The sequence below is a fragment of the Pyrus communis genome, chromosome 9 (genome assembly GCF_041283825.1).
Source record: "Pyrus communis isolate YQ-2024b chromosome 9, ASM4128382v1, whole genome shotgun sequence".
Lineage (NCBI taxonomy): Eukaryota > Viridiplantae > Streptophyta > Magnoliopsida > Rosales > Rosaceae > Pyrus > Pyrus communis.
In genome coordinates this window covers 22,485,690-22,507,103 of record NC_142573.1, presented here as the reverse complement: position 1 = coordinate 22,507,103, position 21,414 = coordinate 22,485,690, and the positions used below count along the sequence as shown (strand labels likewise).

Sequence of the window (21,414 nt, the reverse complement as noted above, 5' to 3'; positions counted from 1 at the left end):
ATGTTTTATATGAATTGATTACGTCCGGTTATTATTTCTTAAGACATGAATGTGATTTGCTTATCTAAGTTATTAAAACTGGTTTATGTATGTGGGTTGGGGGTTAACACTTAATTTGCATGCATAAACTTGATGCTAGAGTATAGGGGGGTTTCACGTAATTGTTATTCACTTATATTCACAAGTAGTGGAGGTTGCTAGTCACAATCGCGTTAAGTAAATCCTTGGGATGAGTCTCATGCGTTTCATAGTGATGAATGCCTTGTCAATGCTTATAGTTTTCACGAAACTTAAATGACTTTTGATATGTATCTTTGTTATGCATCTCATATAAAGAACTTGAAAAAGATAATTTGGTTGTAATGCGTTTTCATTCAATTCAATGAAATAAGGAAAACTTGAGGGTTAGTTGTGCGATGCAACTAATTTGGGGCGTTGTCATTCATAGTCTAAAGGAGTAATAACTGGACATTGGTTCGTATGCATATATCATGTGTAGAGAAGGACCCTCTAACTAGCCCTTCACCCATTTATTTTACTTAAATTCGTTTTTCAAAAGTGTTTCCTACAAAGTTTTTGTTTTGAGTCTAAAATTCGTCAAAAACAATCCCCATGTTATTTAGTCTTCATATTTGAGTCAAAACTTGTTTTCCTTGAGTCTTTTGAGTCAAGTCAAGTCCTATTTTCGTCCAAAACCCTTATTGAGTCTAAAATTGAGTCTTTTTGAGTATTGGTTGCTGTTTTAAGTGTCTAAAGTTAGTTTTGAGTCTATAGAGTCTAGTTTAGTATTTTTGAGTCTTATTTATATAGATTAGCATCCCTAGTTAATCCCCGGTCTAGAACGATCCCTACTAACATATCTACTACAATTGTCACAAATAGGGTTTAATTTGTGTGTCAAGTTATTTTTCACATCATATCTCCACCTCAGGTTTCCGTGAAAGCTTTCAATCATTTTAAAAACACTTCCAAACAAGTTTGTGAGCTGTTTAATACAAGGTAGCTTGAATTAAAAGGGCTTAAGACAAGAAGTTTTTAATGAAAAACACTTTATAATTTTTATTAATAATATTGACAATAACAAATGAGTGGTGATAATAGTTTGAGCGTGGTGGTGACAGTATCATAATTAAGTCAAACTTTGGTAGTACCGGCAACTTTTTCTTCATAACTGAAAATTTATGAAGAAACTGTTGTTGGTTCAACCAAACTTCAACTTAATTACAATACTACCACTGCCTCTTGTCCTTATCATTAAAGAAAGTTGATTAGGTGTATATACACAAAAGAAAAGTTTGTGAGACTATTTTATTAACATAATAGCTGTTTCTGTTTCTATTATTTCTTTTTATTTTTCTCAACCGTTATAACACGTAGAATAGCAATATCATCGAACCATTATCGCATATATCTGACCGTGATGTACATGTACGAGCTCTAAATTTATGTATAAAGTGTCCTGTATACCAGGTCTCTTTGTTTTCAATTGAGTTCACAAATTCCAAAATTAGAGTTCTCTTTTTTTTTTTTTTTTTGGGTCAAAATATAAATTTGTAAGATTAGAGAGCTCACGGAGTTCGAACCCACACCATGATGCAATGACAACACTCCTCTCTACCACTGTAGAAGACGGAGTTTAAATATCAGGCTGGAACCAACGATGTAGAACACAAAAAGACCAATAAAAGACTGCAGAGTGTGGAGGAATTTATTGCCTAGTAACTTATTCAGCAATCCTTCTTGCCATGTCTACGTTCTTGTGGGTTTTACAAGTGCAGATAACAAAGTTTTCCATATGATAGCATCTGCTTTAACAGGCAATGATCGTATCATTGCCTCGGCCGGCCAAGCAGGTCAACCACACATGTATAGTGTTCTAATTTAGGATGCAGTCCATACTTTTCTACCATAGAATCCAAAAACTCAAGTCCTTTCCGCAATGACTGCACGCATAAAGCAAACTCAAGAAAGTAAACATCATTTGCCCCCGTTCTTCCTGCTCCATCTCCTCAAACAGCTTAATGGCTTCCTCTCCTCGCCCATGAAACCCATAGGCAGAAATCATAGAACTCCACATTACAGTATCTCCACCTCCAGTTTTCGTGAAAGCTTTCAGTCATTTTAAAAACACTTCCAAACGAGCTTGTGAGCTGTTTAATACAAGGTGGCTTGAATTAAAAGGGCTTAAGACAAGAAGTTTTTAATGAAAAACACTTTATAATTTTTATTAATAATATTGACAATAACAAATGAGTGGTGATAATAGTTTGAGCGTGGTGGTGACAGTATCATAATTAAGTTAAACTTTGGTAGTACCGGCAACTTTTTTTTTCATAACTGAAAATTTATGAAGAAACTGTTGTTGGTGCAACCAAACTTCAACTTAATTACAATACTACCACTGCCTCTTGTCCTTATCATTAAAGAAAGTTCATTAGGTGTTTATACACAAGAAAAGTTTGTAAGACTATTTTATTAACATAATAGCTGTTTCTGTTTCTATTATTTCTTTTTATTTTTCTCAACCGTTATAACACGTAGAATAGCTATATCATCGAACCATCATCGCATATATCTGACCGTGATGTACATGTACGAGCTCTAAATTTATGTATAAAGTGTCCTGCATACCAGGTCTCTTTGTTTCCAATTGAGTTCACAAATTCCAAAATTAGAGTTCTTTTTTTTTTTGGGTCAAAATATAAATTTGTTAGATTAGAGAGTTGACGGAGTTCGAACCCACACCATGATGCAATGACAACACTCCTCTCTGCCACTGTAGAAGACAGTTTAAAAATCAGGCTGGAACCAACGATGTAGAACACAAAAGACCAATAAAAGACCGCAGAGTGGAGGAATTTCATGCCCATGTATATTTGGTCATCACGTTACACGACTTTACAAGTAATACAAAAAATTACAACTTTTATACACCTTTACTAACCATAGACGTTTAGCTTAGTGTCGATGACGGTATGAGTTACACTATCTAAACAGCTACAGGCGACGGAACTGCAGCAGGGACCCGGTTTTCGACTGGGATTTCAGCGAATTCGGATAGGAGTGCCCGGAATTCATCCCCGGTCATTGTTTCCTTTTCAAGAAGGACCTCCACGATCTTGTCAATGGCTTCGCGGTTGTTTCTTATGTGGGTCAACGCAATCTCATATGCTTCATCTGATAATCTCTTAATAGCTGTATCAATGTCTTCAGCAAGCTTTTCTGACATTGAGTTCCTTGCCATCATTCTCATAATGACGTCACCGCTCTGAGACGCGTCCATCAATGACCATGGTCCAATATCAGACATTCCGAAGGTGGTGACCATCTGCAACAATGCCAATTAAGTTTCTCAGTATGATGGAACCAATAGTGTCATCTGACATTTTCAATTTCTATGAGAAGATACCAAATATGTTCAATTACCTGTTTGGCCAAACCAGTGATCTGCTGCAAATCACCAGCTGCACCTGTTGTCACCTCAGGCTCGCCAAAGATCACTTCCTCTGCGGCTCTACCACCAAGCCCACCAACAATTCTTGCAAACAGTTGCTGCTTGGAGATCAAGGTAGGATCATCTGCAGGAATAAACCATGTGAGACCCCGAGCCTGACCACGAGGGACTAATGTCACCTTTTGAACAGCATCATGCCCTGGAGTCAATGTCCTGTATTGAGGAGAATACAAAACGTTATTTTAGGTCATTTAAGTTTCTTATTCTACAATTTGAGTTACTTGAGTTTCATAAGAACAACCCAATACAAGACTAAAATATCACTTACCCACAGATGGCATGCCCAACTTCATGATATGCCACCAAACTTTTACTCTTTCCATCTGTCATTACTGTTCCTTCCATTCCAGCCACTATTCTATCAATCGAATCATCAATCTCTTTAGATGAAATTGCTGACTTCCCACGTCGACCAGCCAATATAGCTGCTTCGTTAAGGAGGTTTGCGAGATCAGCCCCACTGAAGCCAGGTGTCCTCATGGCTACAACATCAAGAGAAACACTTCCATCAAACTTCTTATTGCTAGCATGAACCTTTAAGATCTCTGTTCTTCCTCGAATGTCTGGAACATCAACAGACACCTGCCTGTCAAACCGGCCAGGCCTCAGTAAGGCAGAGTCAAGAATATCTGCCCTGTTAGTCGCTGCAACCACGATGATACCAGTGTTGCCCTCAAAACCATCCATTTCTGTCAAAAGCTGATTAAGGGTTTGTTCCCTTTCATCGTTCCCTCCACCAATTCCAGTTCCTCTTTGCCGTCCAACAGCGTCAATTTCATCAACAAATACAATGCAAGGTGCATTCTCCTTGGCCTTCTTAAAAAGATCACGAACTCGGGAAGCACCAACACCAACAAACATTTCAACAAACTCAGAACCTGAGATGGAGAAAAATGGAACACCAGCTTCACCAGCAATTGCCTTTGCTAGCAGAGTCTTTCCGGTTCCCGGAGGGCCAACAAGAAGAACCCCTTTAGGAATTCGAGCCCCAACAGCTGTGAACCTCTCAGGCTTCTTTAAGAACTCGACCACCTCCACGAAATCTTGCTTGGCTTCATCTACCCCAGCAACATCATCGAATGTCACTCCGGTGTTTGGTTCCATTTGGAACTTGGCTTTAGATTGACCAAATTGTAGAGGAAATCCAGGCCCACCTGGACCACCCATGCCCCCGGATGAACGCCTTGAGAGTAGGAACAAGCCCCCAATTAAAATTAGTGGGAAAGCAAGATTTCCAATCAGGTTAAATAAAAGAGAGCCCGAGTCTTCTTGAGCATTATGTGCTGCAAAGTCGATGTTCTTTTCCCTGAACTTCTGGAGGAGCTCTTGGCTTAGTCCCGGAAGTTGAACACGAACCCGCTGCAATCGGTTCCCTAACTCAGGTGAAACAGCCTCAACAATAGCAATGGTTCCATTCTCAAACAAATCAACTTTAGTCACCCTGCCCTTGTCCAGATACTCCAAGAACCTGGAATAAGACATCCTTGAAGAAGAGACACCTTGATCATCGGCGGCCAAAGCATTCCCCGCTCCAAGTAAAGCTGGTGCTCCTATTCCCACATTCCCAAGCAACAACTTGAGAAAGCCTCTTCTTCCCTCGTTTTGCCTTTGGTCTAGCGACGCCTTTGTGAGAACTGTTTTTGTCACTTTACCCAACGATGGAAGAGCTGAAGGGTGCAAGAGATGCCTGCCACAAAAGTCCTTGCTCAAATTTGGCCTGGTACCGTGGGTAGATAACCCATTCCCCACAAGGCATGCTGATGATGCTGCCATCTGTAAGTACGATAAAAAAGGCACCTGTAAGTTTATATGCCAAATCACAGATTACTGGAAACGAATTTGAGTAGTTCAACAACCTATGCAGGAACAAAAAAGAAATTATGAGGTCAGCTTAATATTTGATTGCATCTCAGTCCCGAAAAGTAGCTAAAACAAAGAAATAATTTTCAACAGGAGCTAAGGGATTGTTTGGTATTTAACTTGAAAACAATTTATAGTTTTCAAAAACGATGAATCTAGCTAAAATAGTCAGTACTCATAAGTTTAAACAAAAAATGGATTCAAGGACACCGAACAGGCCCTAAATTTATCAAATTCCATTCAACCCAAAACAAAAGCAATAGCATATAGCATATGTGAACCAGGTAAAAGCCAAAAATAAAAAATAAAATAAATTAAAACTGGTTCAATAAATTCACAACAAAAAATGCAAACAAAAACATAGCTATCTTCAAGAAACAAGCATACAATTGATATTTACAGATCAAAAAATCACATTCAGGAAAAGTACATCAAACCCATGCCTAGTTTGATTTGTTTTCCGAGTACAAGTATGAAACCATAGATACAGAAATACACGAACCGCAAGTGGTTGTTAGAGTTTTCCTCCTCAACCCACTCCGTCCGGGGTTCAAACCCTCCCCTCCCTCAGGATAGTTTAATGTAGAATATCGATAGTAATCCAAGAAATACACAGAGGCAATAAGCAATACTGATATGCACTCGAGTGTAACTGAAAGTAGAGATTAATGGAGGACCAGCAGCAGCACAAGAGGAGAAGCGCGTACCTTGAAAAACGGAGGGATTTCGTGAGGGAAAGAACGGGGATTTTAGGGTAGGGGCGAGCTACATAAATAGCTCCAATGAATCGGGGAAGCCAAATGGGATTTTTTCGAGGAGTGGATGTGGTTTTAGAGCACCCTACGTGGCTTATCGTTGCTGGGCAGGAGGAGAAATTTTTTATCCTAATAGAAACATCACATGTTTTTACGGAAGTAATGGTAAATTTTATTTTTAAAACTATTAACTTTTTAACATACATGTTTTATCATTTGTATAGTGACACGATGTATCATCTCGTGTGCTTATCATATTGAAAAATCTCTTGAGTAAAAGAACTTGGAAGTCGTTTTAAGTTTTTTTTTGTCAAACGATAAATTTTGTTACATTAATCACCAGCAAAGTTTGAAGCTACGTCATCATGCAAAGACTCGACACTTTTTCCCTACTTGCTTTAAATTGTTTTTTTTTTTTTTAGTCATATTTTCTAGGCTGGGGATCTGAAAAGAGCACGTCACTTAACTGTACACAAAATGGAAGAAGGGGCACGTCACTCACTTCGATTAGCCGTGGAGTGTGGACTGGACACAAACACAATCAAACATTCAAACCTTTCACTATCATTTTCTCGCTCGCCGACAATCTTTTTGTTGTGGTGGTATACGTGATCATGTACTTGATTGTATGAGATCTCAATTTAGAAGTAACTCGTATTAACGATGAAAACAATATATTTGTGACGTGTTTGATATTTAATTGTGATTAGTAAATTATTGACAGTTTACTTTTTTTATGGTTCCAAGTAATTAGTATTATTCTTTGCTTTCTTTTACCGAGTGTATAAGATAAAAAAAATAAAAATAAAAATCCAAGGATGAGAATTGAAATAATATGTTTTAATGTGAGCATTCTATCATTGTCTAGCTAACTTTTCCTTTGCAAGCTTTTGTACCACTACAAGTTTACAACATAAAAGCTAAAAATGATCAGCCATTTAATAATATTTTATTTTTGTCACTTAGTAACTATGGTGTAGTATTTTTCTTCATTTATAAATAAGAGATCTTAGGTTCGATTCTCGTCAAATGTGAATTGAAACTACATTATTGCTAGCCAGGTTTTGCCTACTCCCCTCATTGTAGATAATACCGTTTGTAAAAATAAAGTATTTAAAAAAAAAACTATTTTAGTTTTTAATTTTTGCTAAAAAAAACTTATTTTTAGCTAAGCTTTTAATCTCACTTTGCTTTTTGTAGCTCAATAGTCGACACTTTACTCCTTAAAACTCAAACTTCGCTACACTTTGCCCCTTGGAACTCGATTTTGATCTCATTTTGCCCATTGAAACTCAAAAATCGTAATTTTACACTATAAAATCCCCTCCAACATAGCATATCCTAGGACTTGCTTCTCTTTAGGGATGTTTTGAACCTAGTTCTCATTAACTCAGAAATGCAGGACATGAAGGCTTCATCAACCTTTTTTACAATACAAGCCCAACAAAGCCTATTAATGAAAAAGACCCCAACAATTTCATATTTGTTGTAAACTTTCCTAGTTTAAGTGTGATTGTGTAAATCCTAGATTAGATTTGATTCTAGTTATTCTTTCCTATATGGACTTGTATTCCTTGGGGATGAAGGAGTTCTTCTCCCTCTTATATAAATAAAGGCACTACGTAGGAGGGAATAACACACACATTCCCCTACAATTCTACAAACATATCTTTCTCTACAACCTTTACTTGCTGTCGGCCCCATTCCCTTAGTAAGATAAAATAAGTTATAACACATTATTAGCGCGCTCCTACCGCTGTGCTTAGGAATCTGATGTGGAAGTTTTTTGCATCAAACCACTTCATCCATATCATCATGCAATCAGGTTCTTCCAAAACAACGGTTTTTATCTCGATATTTTTGTAGCCCTGATAGCATGAACATTCACCATAATGCATGACCCAATTTTACATTTTTCAAATTTTAGATTCTACATAAATTGTGTATGCATTATATTCATAATTATTGAATTATGTGAATTTGATATTACCATGAATCGCATCAAATAAATGCTCATGCATTAAATTATATAAATATGCATTGAATTAATCTAAAATTGAAAAAAAATATGAAGGATTTTGTTTAGGGTTTCGTCGAAACGCTCCCATGTCGATGGGCCACCCCCGTTACCTTCCCGAGCCAAGAACCCAACCTTGGAGCCACGACTCTAGGCCCAAAACCTAGACCTGACGCCCGCCTACCCACCTCCGCCTACCCTCCGATGACCTGAAAGTCATCCCTGACGAGTTCTTGTTTGAAATTCGATTTTTTTTCTTTGAAATTCAAATTGCAAATTCTAGGGTTTTACTACGTTGAGAATTCTTCACTCTCTGCTCAAATTTATGGGTTGCTATTGCACCCATGACATTTGTCGTGATTTTTGCACCACGACACGACCGCCTGAAGCGGTGGCACCGGTCCTCTTCTTTGGCGATTTCACCCAGCTCGCTTTAGGGTGTCTAGGTCATAGCAAAACCAAGCCCACTTGGGCTTGGCCTATCCCTCGGCAATGCTTCATCCCTTTGGGCTTGAACAAACTCCTCGGCCCGCATCACAGAGCTCAGCTAGCCTTCTGTTGGATCTGGCCCTGCAACACCAGCCCATGCTTGGTGTTCCCGTATCCCCACCGCAGTGGAACCCCACCCCACTTGTGCTCCCGGTGTTCCCTGCAACCCTGTAGCATAGGATCCTTGCCCTTGTACGGGCTTTTCCCTTTTTGGATCTAGCCCACACTTTTGGGCCTGCTATTCAATCCCATCGCATTTCCTTTTTGCCTTGGGCTTGTAGCCTACCCGAGCCCATTCTAGCCTAGTTCCTGGGCCTGGACCTCATGACAGAAAATTGTTCAACCCACTCATGGGCTTTGGCCTATTATTTTGGGCCCTGCGTTTAATTGCCTAATTATTTTAGGCCCAATGGGTTTTATATTTTTTCACCCGTACTTCAATTTGGCTGAAGTCCAAATAATTAATTCAATTATAATTATAGACCTGAAGTTCTATTTGCATATTTTCTTGTTGCATATTTTTGTATATATATTTGCGTTTATTTGCAGGAACATATGAACCTGAAGTTCATAATTATTTCGAAACCTGAAGTTTCTATAAACATGCCTTGTTTGAAAACTTGAAGTTTTCCTTAAAAACATCAGCCATGAAAACCCGAAGCTTTTTTATGCGAATTTTAACTAATACATGTCTATTAAAACCTGAATGTTCTACTCCTATGTGAATGGGTTGATATTTTTTCTCCATTTCAGTAACCACATCTTGTCCATCTATTTTGTGATAGAAACATGTCGAATTTGAACAAACTCGACTTCACCGCTTTAGAGGTCTCTGGAAGGAACTACCTTAAGTGGGTCGAAGATGTGAAGCTCCACCTCATTGTAAAGAATTTGCGTCTAGCCATTGAAGATGAGACAGACAACCTGGTTGTCGAAGTTGAGAAAGCCACTACCATGATCTTTATTCGAAGACATATTTGCAAACCAAGTACCTTACTGAAGAGGATCTATGAGCATTATAGGTCACTTTGGCTAATTGCTTTGATCACCAAAAAGACATCTTCTAGCCTGAAACAAGACATGACTGGCTGCATTTGCGCTTCCAAGACTTTAAGTTTGTGAATGAATATATAATTATGAATTTTGTCGAATCTGATCACTTCTCAAGTTTTGTAACGAAACTTTGACGGAAAAGAATCTCCTAGATAAGACCTATTCGACCTTCTCTGCTACTAATATTGTCCTGCAACAATAATATAGAGCTCAGAAGTTCACTAAGTTCTCGGATTTGATCTCTGTTGTACTTCTCGCTAAAAAGCAGAATTAGTTGTTGATGAAAAATAATCAAGCTCGACCTATTGGGACGACCGTTATGCCTGAAACACACTATAGCACGAACCAGCACCCAAAATGCTAAAAGAGGCGTGGTAGGGGTGGCCAGAACCCACCATGTCAAGGTTAACAAAGCCAATGCCCATCTAAGGGAGGAAACAAAGCCTAGAAGCTCCTAACCTCGCTCCCAAAGACCCAAACTTCAAGAATAAGGGTAAAACACCTGAAACCATGGATGCAGATATGTGATATCGTTGTGGTTCAAAGGACCATTGGTCCCGTGTTTGCCAAGCTCCCCAGAAGATTGTAGCTAAATATCATTCTCATTGTAAGAAGTTTGAATCAAACTTTATGCAAGTAGATGAACCGGAGAATACCAAGATGAAGGTTTCTGACTTTCAAGAGGCCGTTACCCCTATGGAAAATTAGAATCTTAGACATAAACTTTTTTTTTTTTTTTTTAGTTAAAATAAGACAATGGGGCCAAATTCCACAATAGTGGCCTAACCCCCTTGTATTTTTGGTTAAATTTTGAACAATTTTCCTTTATGTTTGGATTATTTGTTGGTGATTTGTTTTTTGAATATTAAGTTTTTAATTAATTACCGTCCTTGAATGCTTAAAATTATTATGAATTGATGTTTGTTTATAAGAACTTTTATGCATGTGACCAATTTATATTAATTTTTCATTCTAGGTATGACTAGTGGGGAAGTTAGTTGTCTGGCAGATAGTGCAACCATGCACACTGTTTTTGCGTGAACACATATATTTCACTAACTTCATACCTAAGAATGCACATCTAACAACCATCTTAGGCCCATCCAACCTGATCGAAGGATACGATAAGGCACATATAATGTTGTCCAATGGTACAATTTTGACCATTGATGAGGCACTTTATTCTCCGTGTTCTGGAAGAACGTTGTTGAGTTTTAAGGACATTAGAGATAATAATTACCACGCTAAAACCCACATAGAAAATGAAGTTGAATTTCTATGCATAACTTCTTATGAATATGGCCAGAAGTGTATTCCAGAAAAGATAGAGTGTATCCTGAGTGGTATATATATTACGACCATACGCCCTATAGAGAGCCACTATGTGGCCGGTCCTACCTCTGGGACTGCGCACGAAATTACGCTTTGGCATGATCGTTTGGGATATCCTGGACGAATAGCAATGCACCATATCCTCGAATAATCACATGGGCATCCATTAACCCGAAATTTAGGTTCGATTCAAGGAATTGCATGTTAAACATGTTCAATGGGAAAACTTATTACTAAGCCTTCTTATGACAAGATTCGTTCAAATCCTCCCATTTTTTCTACAAAGGATTTAGGGGGACCTTTGTGGACTGATTCACCCTCTATGTGGACCATTTAGATACTTTATGGTTTTGGTTGACGCTTCCACACGTCGGTCACACGTGTGCTTGTTGTCCACAAGGAATGTTGCATTCTCCAAACTGTTGGCTCAGGTTATCAAGCTTAAGGCTCACCACCCTGATTACCCGATCAAATCTATTCGATTGGATAATGTTGGAGAATTCAAATCTAAAACTTTTGATGACTATTGCATGTCAGTTAGGGTTGAAGTTGAACATCTTGTACCCCTTATTCACACCCAGAACGCCCTGGCAGAGGCATTCCTTAAGCGCTTACAAATGATTGCTCGATCGTTGGTTATACGTACCAAGCTCTCAATCGTTGCTTACCAGATACGAACCTCACATATCGCATCTATGCGTTTTTGGTTGTGCTATCTATATGCCGATTTCACCACCCTTATGTACAAAAATGGGGCCTTAGAGAATGATGGGAATCTATGTTAGATATGATTTTCCTCCGATTATTCGTTACTTAGAACCTTTGACAGATGATTTGTTTACCTCTCATTTCGCGGATTGTCACTTCTATGAGATAGTATTCTAGTCGTTAAGGGAAGATAAGAATGTCAACGTTCCTGAAGAACGGCGCGAATTATCATGGACGACTCTCACTTTGTCTCATTTAGATTTTTGCACCGCTCAGTCTGAAACTGAAATGCAGCGCATATTAGATCTCCAAAGCATAACTCAGAGCATGCCAGATGCTTTCATCGATCTAGCACGAGTGACAAGATCGCATATTCTAGCTGTGAATGCGCTTGCAAAGATTGATGTATCAAATGTACGACAAACTTCTCTTTTAGAGGCCCGTGACGCTAACTTCGGTGATCCACGTATATTGGCAGCTAGCCAATCATTTGCCCCTACACATAAGCATGGTAGACCTTTGGGTTCAAAGGATTCATACCCTCGGAAGAGGAAACCCACGACACATGCACTTGAGCCTAACGTGAATCCGACTGTCGTTTACTTATTCTATCCAACTCATGAGGAAATTCTAGATTACGAAAGTGTCCTTGAAGAGACGAATCCACATCCCGAGAATCGTGAGATTTCGGTCTATTATGCTAGCTTAGATGATGTGTGGTGTAGAAGTGAGATGATGATCAACGATGCATTAATATATGCAGTAACTACTGAGATCATGTTGAGCGATGAAATTGAACCTCATTCAGTTGATGAATGTCGACGTAAAACTGATTGGTCAAACTGGAAACAAGAAATCCAAGTCGAACTCGATTCACTTGCGAAACGTAAGGTGTTTGGACCTGTAGCTCCTACTCCTCCACATGTGAAGCCCGTTGGCTACAAGTGGGTTTTCATTTGGAAGCGTAACGAAAAGAACGAAATTGTGCGTTACAAAGTTCATCTTGTTGTGCAAGGGCTCTCACAACGCCTCGGGATTGACTATGATGAAACTTATTCACCCATTATAGATATGATTACTTTTCGCTACCTTATCAGTTTGGTAGTTTCTGAAAATTGAATGTGCAATTGATGGACGTAGTAACTACGTATCTTTATGGGGATCTTGATACGAAAATTTATATGAAAGATCCCGAGGACTTACATTGACTAGATCAAATATTTCCAAACCCTGAAACACGCTCTCAATTCGGCTAAGGCGTTCACTCTACAGTTTAAAGTAATCTGGAAGAATGTGGTATAATCGTCTAAGTGAGTATTTGACTAGTCAGGGATATGTGAACAATGAACTATGCCCTTGTGTGTTCATTAAGAAATCATATTCCGGTTTTGCGATAGTTGCTGTATATGTCGATGACATGAACCTTATAGGAACTCTTAAAGAGATCGTGAGAATTGCCGCTCACCTGAAGTCGAAATTTGAGATGAAAGATCTAGGAAAGACTCAATGTTGTCTTGGTCTCAAGATAAAACACCATTCGGATGGAATTTTAGTACATCAAACGAACTACACTCGGAAGGTGTTGCACCGTCTTAATGAGGATAAAATGAAGCCATCGAGTACTCTTACGATCGTTTGATAGCTAGATGCAAAGCGAGATTCCTTCCTTCTGAAGGAGGATGGTGAAGAGATTTTGGAGCCTAAAGTTCCTTATCTAAGTGCGATAGGCGCTTTATTGTATTTAGCTCAATGCACTAGACCCGACATCTCTTTCGTTGTTAATTTTTTGGCAAGATACAATAATGCACCAACACGTAGACACTAGACTGATGTTAAAGACATCTTTTGCTACATTAAGGGTACTACGGATTTAGGTTTGTTCTATCCCTACGAATCCTCAAGTAATGCCGCACCCCCCGCTTCTTGAGTCGATTATCGCCCTGTTGGTTATGCTGACGCATGATACTTATCTGATCCACACAAGGTGCGTTCTTAAACGAGTTATGGCTTTACCGTTGGCAGCATCGCAATCTCTTGGAGGTCAACTAAACAAACCTTAGTTGCCACTTCATCTAACCATGTTGAAACTCTCGCCTTACATGAAGAAACTCGGGAATGCTTTTGGTTGAGAACACTTGTGGGCCATATTCGAAGCTCCTGCGATCTTTACCCCGTCGTAGATGTCCCGATGAAGATCTATGAAGATAATGCAACATGCATCGAACAGCTCAAGAAGTGTAACATCAAAGGAGACAGCACCAAACACATTGTGCCGAAGTTCTTTTTCTCACATTAACAACAAGAGCATCAGAAGATTGAAGTCACGCAAATTCGTTCACAAGACAATGTGGCCAGCCTCTTCACCAAATTACTACCGAATGCGACATTTCAGAAACTTGTTCAAGGAATTAGTTTGCGTACAGTTTCTAAGTTGTAACATTGCTATTTCTCTATGGAATTGTGTCAAACTCAGGGGGAGTATCCAGAAGAATACTTGCTTGATCTTAATGTACTCTTTTTCCCTTGATTAGGAGCATTTTTCCGACTGGGTTTTTGCTACCTAACTAGGTTTTGACGAGGCACCCACCTTGGGTTGATCATATCCCTGATGACGTCCCATAGATGTTTCATTTGACTTTGCATTTCTCACGCATTTTTCCGTAGACTATGGATTTTGTCCCTACTCGGGTTTTTGCCATAGCCATAGGGTTTTTTTTAGTGAGACTTACTTCTTTATGCAAGTTCCTACCTTATTGAGAATAGCGTTGTTTCCAGAATCAGTGCCGGTGAGTCGACTTCTTCAACTTCTACATGATGCTGAATCTACCTTGAGTATTTACACACTAAAGGAGGAGTGTTGTAAACTTTCCTAGTTTAAGTATGATTGTGTAAATCCTAGATTTGATTCTAGTTATTTTTTCCTATATAGACTTGTATTCCTTAATGAAGACATTATGTAAGAGGGAATAACACACACATTTCTCTACAATTCTACAAAAACATCTTTCTCTATAACCTTTACTTGCCGCCAGCCCCCTTCCCTTAGTCAGATAAAATAGGCTACAACAATATATGGAAATAAGTTTTTGTTGTATTTTTTTTGTAACTGAAATTAGTTAACAAACAAGTTTTTAGTGGGATAAAAAAAACTGGCGGACTGATCGCTAAATAGATACAAATAGGTGCAACTTGTTTTCAGTTTTCCATTTTAAAATAAGTGAAAGTAAAACGCCCCTTAGAATACAAAATCAATGAGAAGTTGAACCTTGAAGTACATTGTAAATTCCAACGTCGCCTTATTTTGAGCTAAGCACGGCTAAATTCGAGTCGTTACGATAAAAAGTAATCAACCATGCTGTCCAGAAAAATGGGGTGTTTAGAGGTGCTGTAGTTATTCCTAACAACCGTGGTGAGTTCATGGCGGCCTGTGCTATTCTAATTCAAACAGACCTTACGGTGGGAGCTACGGAGGCGATGACAGCGACGTTTGAGCTTCAGTTCTCCAGTGATCTGGGTTTCTCAAACGCAGTGGTGGATTTATCAGTAGTGATGAAGGTCTACTTGACAACATAAGAGTTCGTTGGGTACACATGATTGGATTGGAATGAAAAACTCTCCAATTTCAAGTTATAATAAGGAGAGGATTAGCTAGGAAGGGATTTCATCCCTTATAATCTAACCATTTAACAAGTATCGGAATGTTTTAGTCATTAATTTAGTACAGGTGGTCATAATTTTATATTTTTTTTCCCTTCAACACATCTTTAATTAGTAGATTATCAATTTCAAGGTTTATTTTTAGCTAAGCTTTCTGGAATTTTATTTTAATCTCACTTTACCCCATGTAATTCAAAAGTTACCAGTTTACTCTCTGAAATTTAAAATTCGTTCCACTTTGACTTGTGGACTCTCGTCTTCTTTCTAAAATTTGCAAGTCACCTCCTAAAACATATATGGGACCCAACACCCAATAAGACTATGCCACATGTGCAATAAATTTGATTGTAAATCTCCATTATGCATCAACATTCAACAATTAGAGAACATTAACAAGAAATTGAAGAGATGAAAAAATAAAAAAGAAATTGATTAACCTGGCTCACCCAAATCAAACGTTAACAGATCTAAGGTAATGTGGAGTGAATGTTGAGTTTTACACAGACGACTTTAAAGTTTCAGGGGGCAAATTAGGATCAAAATCGAGTTCTAGGGGCAAAGTGAAGCGAATTTTGGGTTTCAGAAAGTAAAGTTGTGACTTTTGAGTTATAAGGAACAAAGTAAGATTAAAATTGAATTCTAGAAGGCTTAGCTAAAATAAGCCTCAATTTAATCATGCGTACAAAAAGAAGCCCGAATTTAGAATGATTCAAGAGATAAGAGCTATGTGTTTGCTCTTTCATTCTCCTTGTTGATATTGCAAGAGGTACCAAGCTCGAAACCCGCCTCCTATTTTGGTACAAAGAAAAGCGTGTGTATATATGTATATATAGATATTTTCAGTGTTTACTGAGATATAGAAAACCTACAAACTGGGCAATGACCATTGCTTTTCACCCAAGGCACAATGCATTCTTCATGAAACATATGCTTACAAGGAGTGAGCATAACCTCTTGTTTGGGCTCAAAGTCTTCCAAGCAAATGGCACACGTCTTGCTATTTTCATCAGTCTCCATTTCCTTCTCATTCATAACTGTGTCTCTGTAATACAAGTTCACCCTCTGCGATATTCTCCGAAAAGGATTGTATATCTCTTTCTTCAGCTTCTGCAATGCCATCTTTTGCTCGTCACGGGTCAATCTGGAGTCTGCTTCAAGTCTGGGGGGGGGGGCCGTATTCCATTGTCTGCCGATCATCTGTCTAGGGTCTGCCTGTCTTGCCATTTCATGGACCAGAACATGAATTCGGGAACTTGGTGCTACTGCTGAACTGTAAATTTTTCAGCAGTAGAAGGCGATTAATTGCAAATCATCAAGAGAGGGATAACAAATAAAATGCAAGAGTAATGGCTGTGCTCGAATGAGGCACATTAGCGGTTAGATCATATATGAACTGATGCTAAACCAAATACATATGCGTATAAATCATTTGATTGATATGTGAATCAATGACATGAAAAAATGAAAAGAAAAAGCTGCATGTGAATTGTGGTCTTGACTGCGATTACCCTGCTAAGCCAGGAGGTCTTGCAAGTGCTAGCGTTCCCTCAAATGGTCGCCTTGAATCCGACGCACCCGTTCTGGTAACCTGATTATGCAACGAAAATAGTTTATGTCATAACCTATACACGGTTTCATAAAGAAAAGGGGAAAGAAACCATACTTACTTGAGTGTCTTGAAAATTATCATACAGGGGAGCAACAGGGTTCCCAAAAGCCCATTCACCATCATCGTCCTCAAAAATCCCGAAGAAGAAGTCAAGCGGCTCATGGTAGGTTATACGAGGATGAGGAAGAGGAAGAGGAGGAGAATAGGCATTGTTGGTACTGCTCATGATGTCTTATGTTCTGTCTATCTCCGGAGTTTGAACTTCCTATGCAATATTGTTGATAGGTTTTGGGGGTTTAAGAGTTTTTATTCCTTCCTCTTCTTCAAGGTTTAGACATATCCTTGTCAATTAAGATTGTCATCTTTTGTGTTGTAGATGCTTTTTTCTGCTGCGATGTGCAAGAAAAGCTACTGTAGACTCGACAAAAAAAGCAACGTAGGAATCGATTCCAATCTGTCTCAGATTCTATCTTTTCCTGTTTCCGCGATGTGATTGAGATAACAACGCACTCTACGGCAGAGGTTTCCCAGCATTGGCCACACACACATTCACACAACTGAACAATCAATCACTCATTCTTACGAGTCAATCAACAGTTTATAGATGCTCGTGCGCCTTGGATTTTGTCCATTGTAGTGCACTCGCCAGTTCTCAAAGTTTATTCCTCTGAGTCTCAGCTTTCAGTAGGCTTCTCAATTCTAAACATTCTTACCTTTCTTTCACGGAGGATGTTGTATGATTCAGTATGAGTCATGCATATGAAAAATTACGTGTAAGATGAAGGTAATGATCAGGTATGTTAAGAAACATATCGGCTTTCCTTTCTTCTTTTATGGCTAGTAGAAAAAGAACTTAAGGTCCACATTGTTATAACAATCCTCGAATTCGAAGGGCTTGAATTTCATTTTTTAACTAAAAAGTTGCTTCAGGTCGTCATTTTCTTCTAAACCTGTGGTCTACCGGATGTCAGACTCCCAAACCAACCTGCAGCGAGTAAAGAAATAGCATAAAACAGGAAGAACTATGAAGCTCAAAGCAAGGTAAGCAATCGGAGATGTAGAAGATACCTCGTGACCAAAGTTCTGCTTGCTGACAACAACTGTTGATAAAATGCATAGATGTTACTTGCTCATAGTTGAAGACAAGCAGAAGTTCCAAAAAATTGAACCCACAGACATGAAAGCTACACGAGCTTGAAGAGGAACCACCCTGTATAGAAAGCTATTCCGGTCAAATTTTTACACAAAGCTACCACTTAATTTGGTATTTAAAAGTGAATTATATGCCAGAGTACGATGTTATACGAAAAGAATTTTTCCATCACCCACTGCAAAAAATCTTTCATTATCTTTGTAGAAAATAAGTAGTTTATAAACGATTTCCAACACTGTCTATGATGGCACTAATGGAGGCACAGCCAAATTTCCCGTACCAAGGGAGACAGAAAAAAGAGGAAATAAATCGCAGAAGAGAAAATGGTGTACCAGAAATTCAATAAAGTTACAGGTATCCAGAACCTAAACCCTGCACAAATTAATATAACGAAAACTGAAAATATGAGTTTATGAAATCTGAGCTGCAAAGTGAATGCAAATAACAATCAAAAGAAGTTTACCATAAAGTAAAGTGGGAAGAGCATCTCTTTGGTACTTCCCTGGAAGCTGTGACACTTTCCCTAGCCATAAATTGTTCCATGCAAAAACAACAGCAATCACACATGGACCAACCACAATTTGATTTAACAAAACCTGTAAGTAGAAAAAAGCTATGAGATACCGTCCAAATTAGGTGAGATACCTTCCAAACTAGACTTACTTTATTTTTGTTTCCTCAAAATTTATTTTGGGGTTTTTCAGAGTTCCTTACAGTCATAACACCTCAAGATTGATGTAAAAGAGCTCGAACCTTCAGCAGTAGGTTCTCGACAGTTTTTGCAGGCAAAGAATGATCAAGATACTGGTACCAGGCATAAGAACCAGGGCCGTACAAAAGAAACCCATAGGAAGTCATCCGCAGTGCACGAAGCCAATCATGGTCTGAGAGGAGAGCACGTTTTACATCCTAACAAAGAGAATTTGGTCACTAAACTCAAAGGAACACAAATACTAATGTACCAAAGCATCCATACAAGACATAAACTATAAAGATTAGACAAGACGAGACCAGTTAACGGAGCTACAAAGAGTCATCAAGCTTGGCGGATGGACCACACAAATCAACTAGGAGGCACACCATGATCTTCATAGCATTATCCATTATAAATGAATTTTCTAGCATTTGACTCCGCACCACAGAGATGTGTGGTCACATACTTGAAAAATAACCCAAAAAAAATTAAGTGAATGCTTGGATAATTGGTTTACATAAATCCTTCCTGGTTGAGACCACACATAAGAATGACGTTGCCGTAAACTGAAAAGATAACTTTTCCACTTATTCATCGATGAGGGGTATCCTTCGAAGACAGAACCCAGTCAAGATGATACAGGTCAACTCCTCCTGGCACCAAAGATCTTACCATTTCCAAAAGAGACTTGATTCTTTTCCATTTCCATGCAAGAGTTCTCCCGAAAAATGGACAGCTTCCTTTTCTTAAGAACCCATACAAGATTTGTCACCGCAAAAAAGATTAAGGTAATATATTTCGAACCTAGAATTGTGTTCGCTAGCGGAGCCAAAAATCTAAAAGAAATTCAAGATCTACAGCCCAAAGTGTTGATCCATCATTTCACCTGCTACAAACTTGAATCCACAATCTTCGGCTAAGCAATAGCTTAGCAGGTAACAACCTATAAGCTGGGAAATTGTAGTCTAACAGGGCCATCCAACCATATGAGGCACTTGTTCTTTCTAGTCAGTTTAAAACAACGAGATCCAAGAGTTTCCTTCATTTAACACAACACATACAACCAAGGAGCACCGGTTTAGCATTCGCGCCAACTTTGGTACAGTTATAAGAAACAACATTCCAGCAAATTAATAAGTAGCTGCTGCACTCAGAAATACATAACCAACTCTCAGTTACAAACCTCGATATCCACGGGTTTATAAGCTAAAATGCAATTGGCGTACAATACGGCCAGTCGCTTCTCGTGGATTTTCATAACCCTGCTGTGCAAAAATGGGATATGCATTTCAAAGGGGTGCCAGGGTATGTATCATGAGCGATACGGAAATGGATCGAGTAATTTACACAGCCAGAGACCGAAAAGTTGGTCCTTTTTCACTCCAAACCCCAACTATAAATATTTCCAAGCCTCAAACTTTATAAACCCTCAAAATATTCTGAGCAACCAAACATTTTCCTTACCCCACACTTTCTCAGCAACCAAACACATTATAAAATTCCAGGATTTATCTTTATCCTACATTTTCTGAGGAACCAAGCAGCTAAATAAAGCCAAGAAAGAGACGTTAAATTAGACAAACCTGTTGGTTTTCCGCCTCTGCTTTTCTCCAGCGCTGTGTGAGCTGAGAAATTGTATCTCCCGTCAGAGCCAGTGAGCCAGCCGTGGCAGCTTGCTTTAAGGGGAACCAGTGACGGGCTCTTCCGGTTGCGTCCACAGAATTGGAATTGGAGGAGGACTGGGATTTGGAATCGAATGGGCGTTTGCTTGGCTGCTTGGGTTTTCTGGGGAATGAGGAGTTCCAACACCAGAGGCCGCCATAGCCGCCACCGCCAAGAGCATTCATATTCTCAAAGCAAAGCAAACGCAATGTGAGTAACGGTGTGCGTGCCGCGTTATTGTTACCGACAGCGGACACGGGTCTGGTTGGCCCGGGTAGAGCTCCAGTTAACCCGAATTAGATTAGTGGTATTGACTCTCTTGGTAGTTTTAAGTTTATCCTGATTTTATTTTGCAATTCACTTTTATTTATTTATTTAATTTAACGTTTAAAAATAGTTAAAAAATGGTGTGGGAATCACCTCACTTCTACAATGAAAATCTTTTTAGAAGATTCTTGTTAGTACTTAATCAAAATCAGACGATTATTTAGTTATTTAAAATCGATATTGGTAAAGAATATGTTTAACATTGAAGAGTGGACATTGCCTAATAATAAACGGATTATTATTTCGGGGATTAATTATTTCCAATGATAATGCTATAATACGTTATGTCACATTTTAGTGGAATGATCGTCTTCTAGACTTGTAGTTGGCGATGCTCTGTCCATGCCTCACCACGGATCCCCAAACTTTTAGCACCTGGTTCATCAAGCGGATCAAGGACCCTTCACGTGGCAGACAAATAGTCCAGAAAACACTTGGCAGATTGTGGTACTGAAAGCAGGAGACAAGGCGTTTACGCCACAAATTACACCGGCTTCAACTGCAAAGCAATCTCATCGGCCTAATGAGGAGCCCGGAAATAGTAGAACGAGTGACACTTCAAAGAATTCTGATAAATCGAAAAA

The 21,414-nt window shown here is 38.9% G+C and overlaps 3 protein-coding genes across 9 annotated transcripts; all 3 read right to left on the bottom strand.

Moving 5' to 3' along the window:
• Window positions 1-1,594: 1,594 nt before the first annotated feature.
• On the bottom strand, window positions 1,595-6,238 carry LOC137738821 (ATP-dependent zinc metalloprotease FTSH 2, chloroplastic). Of its 7 annotated transcripts, none has more exons than XR_015967055.1 (5): window positions 6,082-6,238; window positions 3,783-5,287; window positions 3,427-3,667; window positions 2,867-3,328; window positions 1,595-1,715 (listed from the first exon to the last, which is right to left on the bottom strand). XR_015967055.1 is itself a non-coding variant. In XM_068478294.2 (4 exons), exons 2-4 carry the CDS (start codon window positions 5,285-5,287, stop codon window positions 2,990-2,992), a joined length of 2,085 nt encoding a protein of 694 aa, XP_068334395.2. In that variant the 5' UTR covers window positions 6,082-6,238; the 3' UTR covers window positions 2,850-2,989. The 7 variants fall into 7 exon arrangements, 4 of the variants coding, with proteins under 4 accessions (XP_068334395.2, XP_068334394.2, XP_088556875.1 ...); XR_015967056.1 differs by having other exon boundaries at window positions 3,783-5,311; window positions 6,082-6,167; XR_015967057.1 differs by having other exon boundaries at window positions 5,877-6,119.
• A 9,753-nt stretch (window positions 6,239-15,991) lies between these two features.
• On the bottom strand, window positions 15,992-17,646 carry LOC148694419 (uncharacterized). The gene is made up of 3 exons (XM_088700478.1): window positions 17,053-17,646; window positions 16,894-16,973; window positions 15,992-16,655 (listed from the first exon to the last, which is right to left on the bottom strand). Exons 1-3 carry the CDS (start codon window positions 17,218-17,220, stop codon window positions 16,232-16,234), a joined length of 672 nt encoding a protein of 223 aa, XP_088556604.1. The 5' UTR covers window positions 17,221-17,646; the 3' UTR covers window positions 15,992-16,231.
• A 148-nt stretch (window positions 17,647-17,794) lies between these two features.
• On the bottom strand, window positions 17,795-20,806 carry LOC137739670 (uncharacterized). Its single transcript, XM_068479331.2, has 6 exons — window positions 20,425-20,806; window positions 18,901-19,056; window positions 18,611-18,743; window positions 18,480-18,519; window positions 18,063-18,204; window positions 17,795-17,979 (listed from the first exon to the last, which is right to left on the bottom strand). The coding sequence occupies exons 1-5, from the start codon at window positions 20,686-20,688 to the stop codon at window positions 18,117-18,119; spliced, it is 681 nt and encodes a 226-aa protein (XP_068335432.2). The 5' UTR covers window positions 20,689-20,806; the 3' UTR covers window positions 17,795-17,979; window positions 18,063-18,116.
• Between the last annotated feature and the right edge of the window lie 608 nt (window positions 20,807-21,414).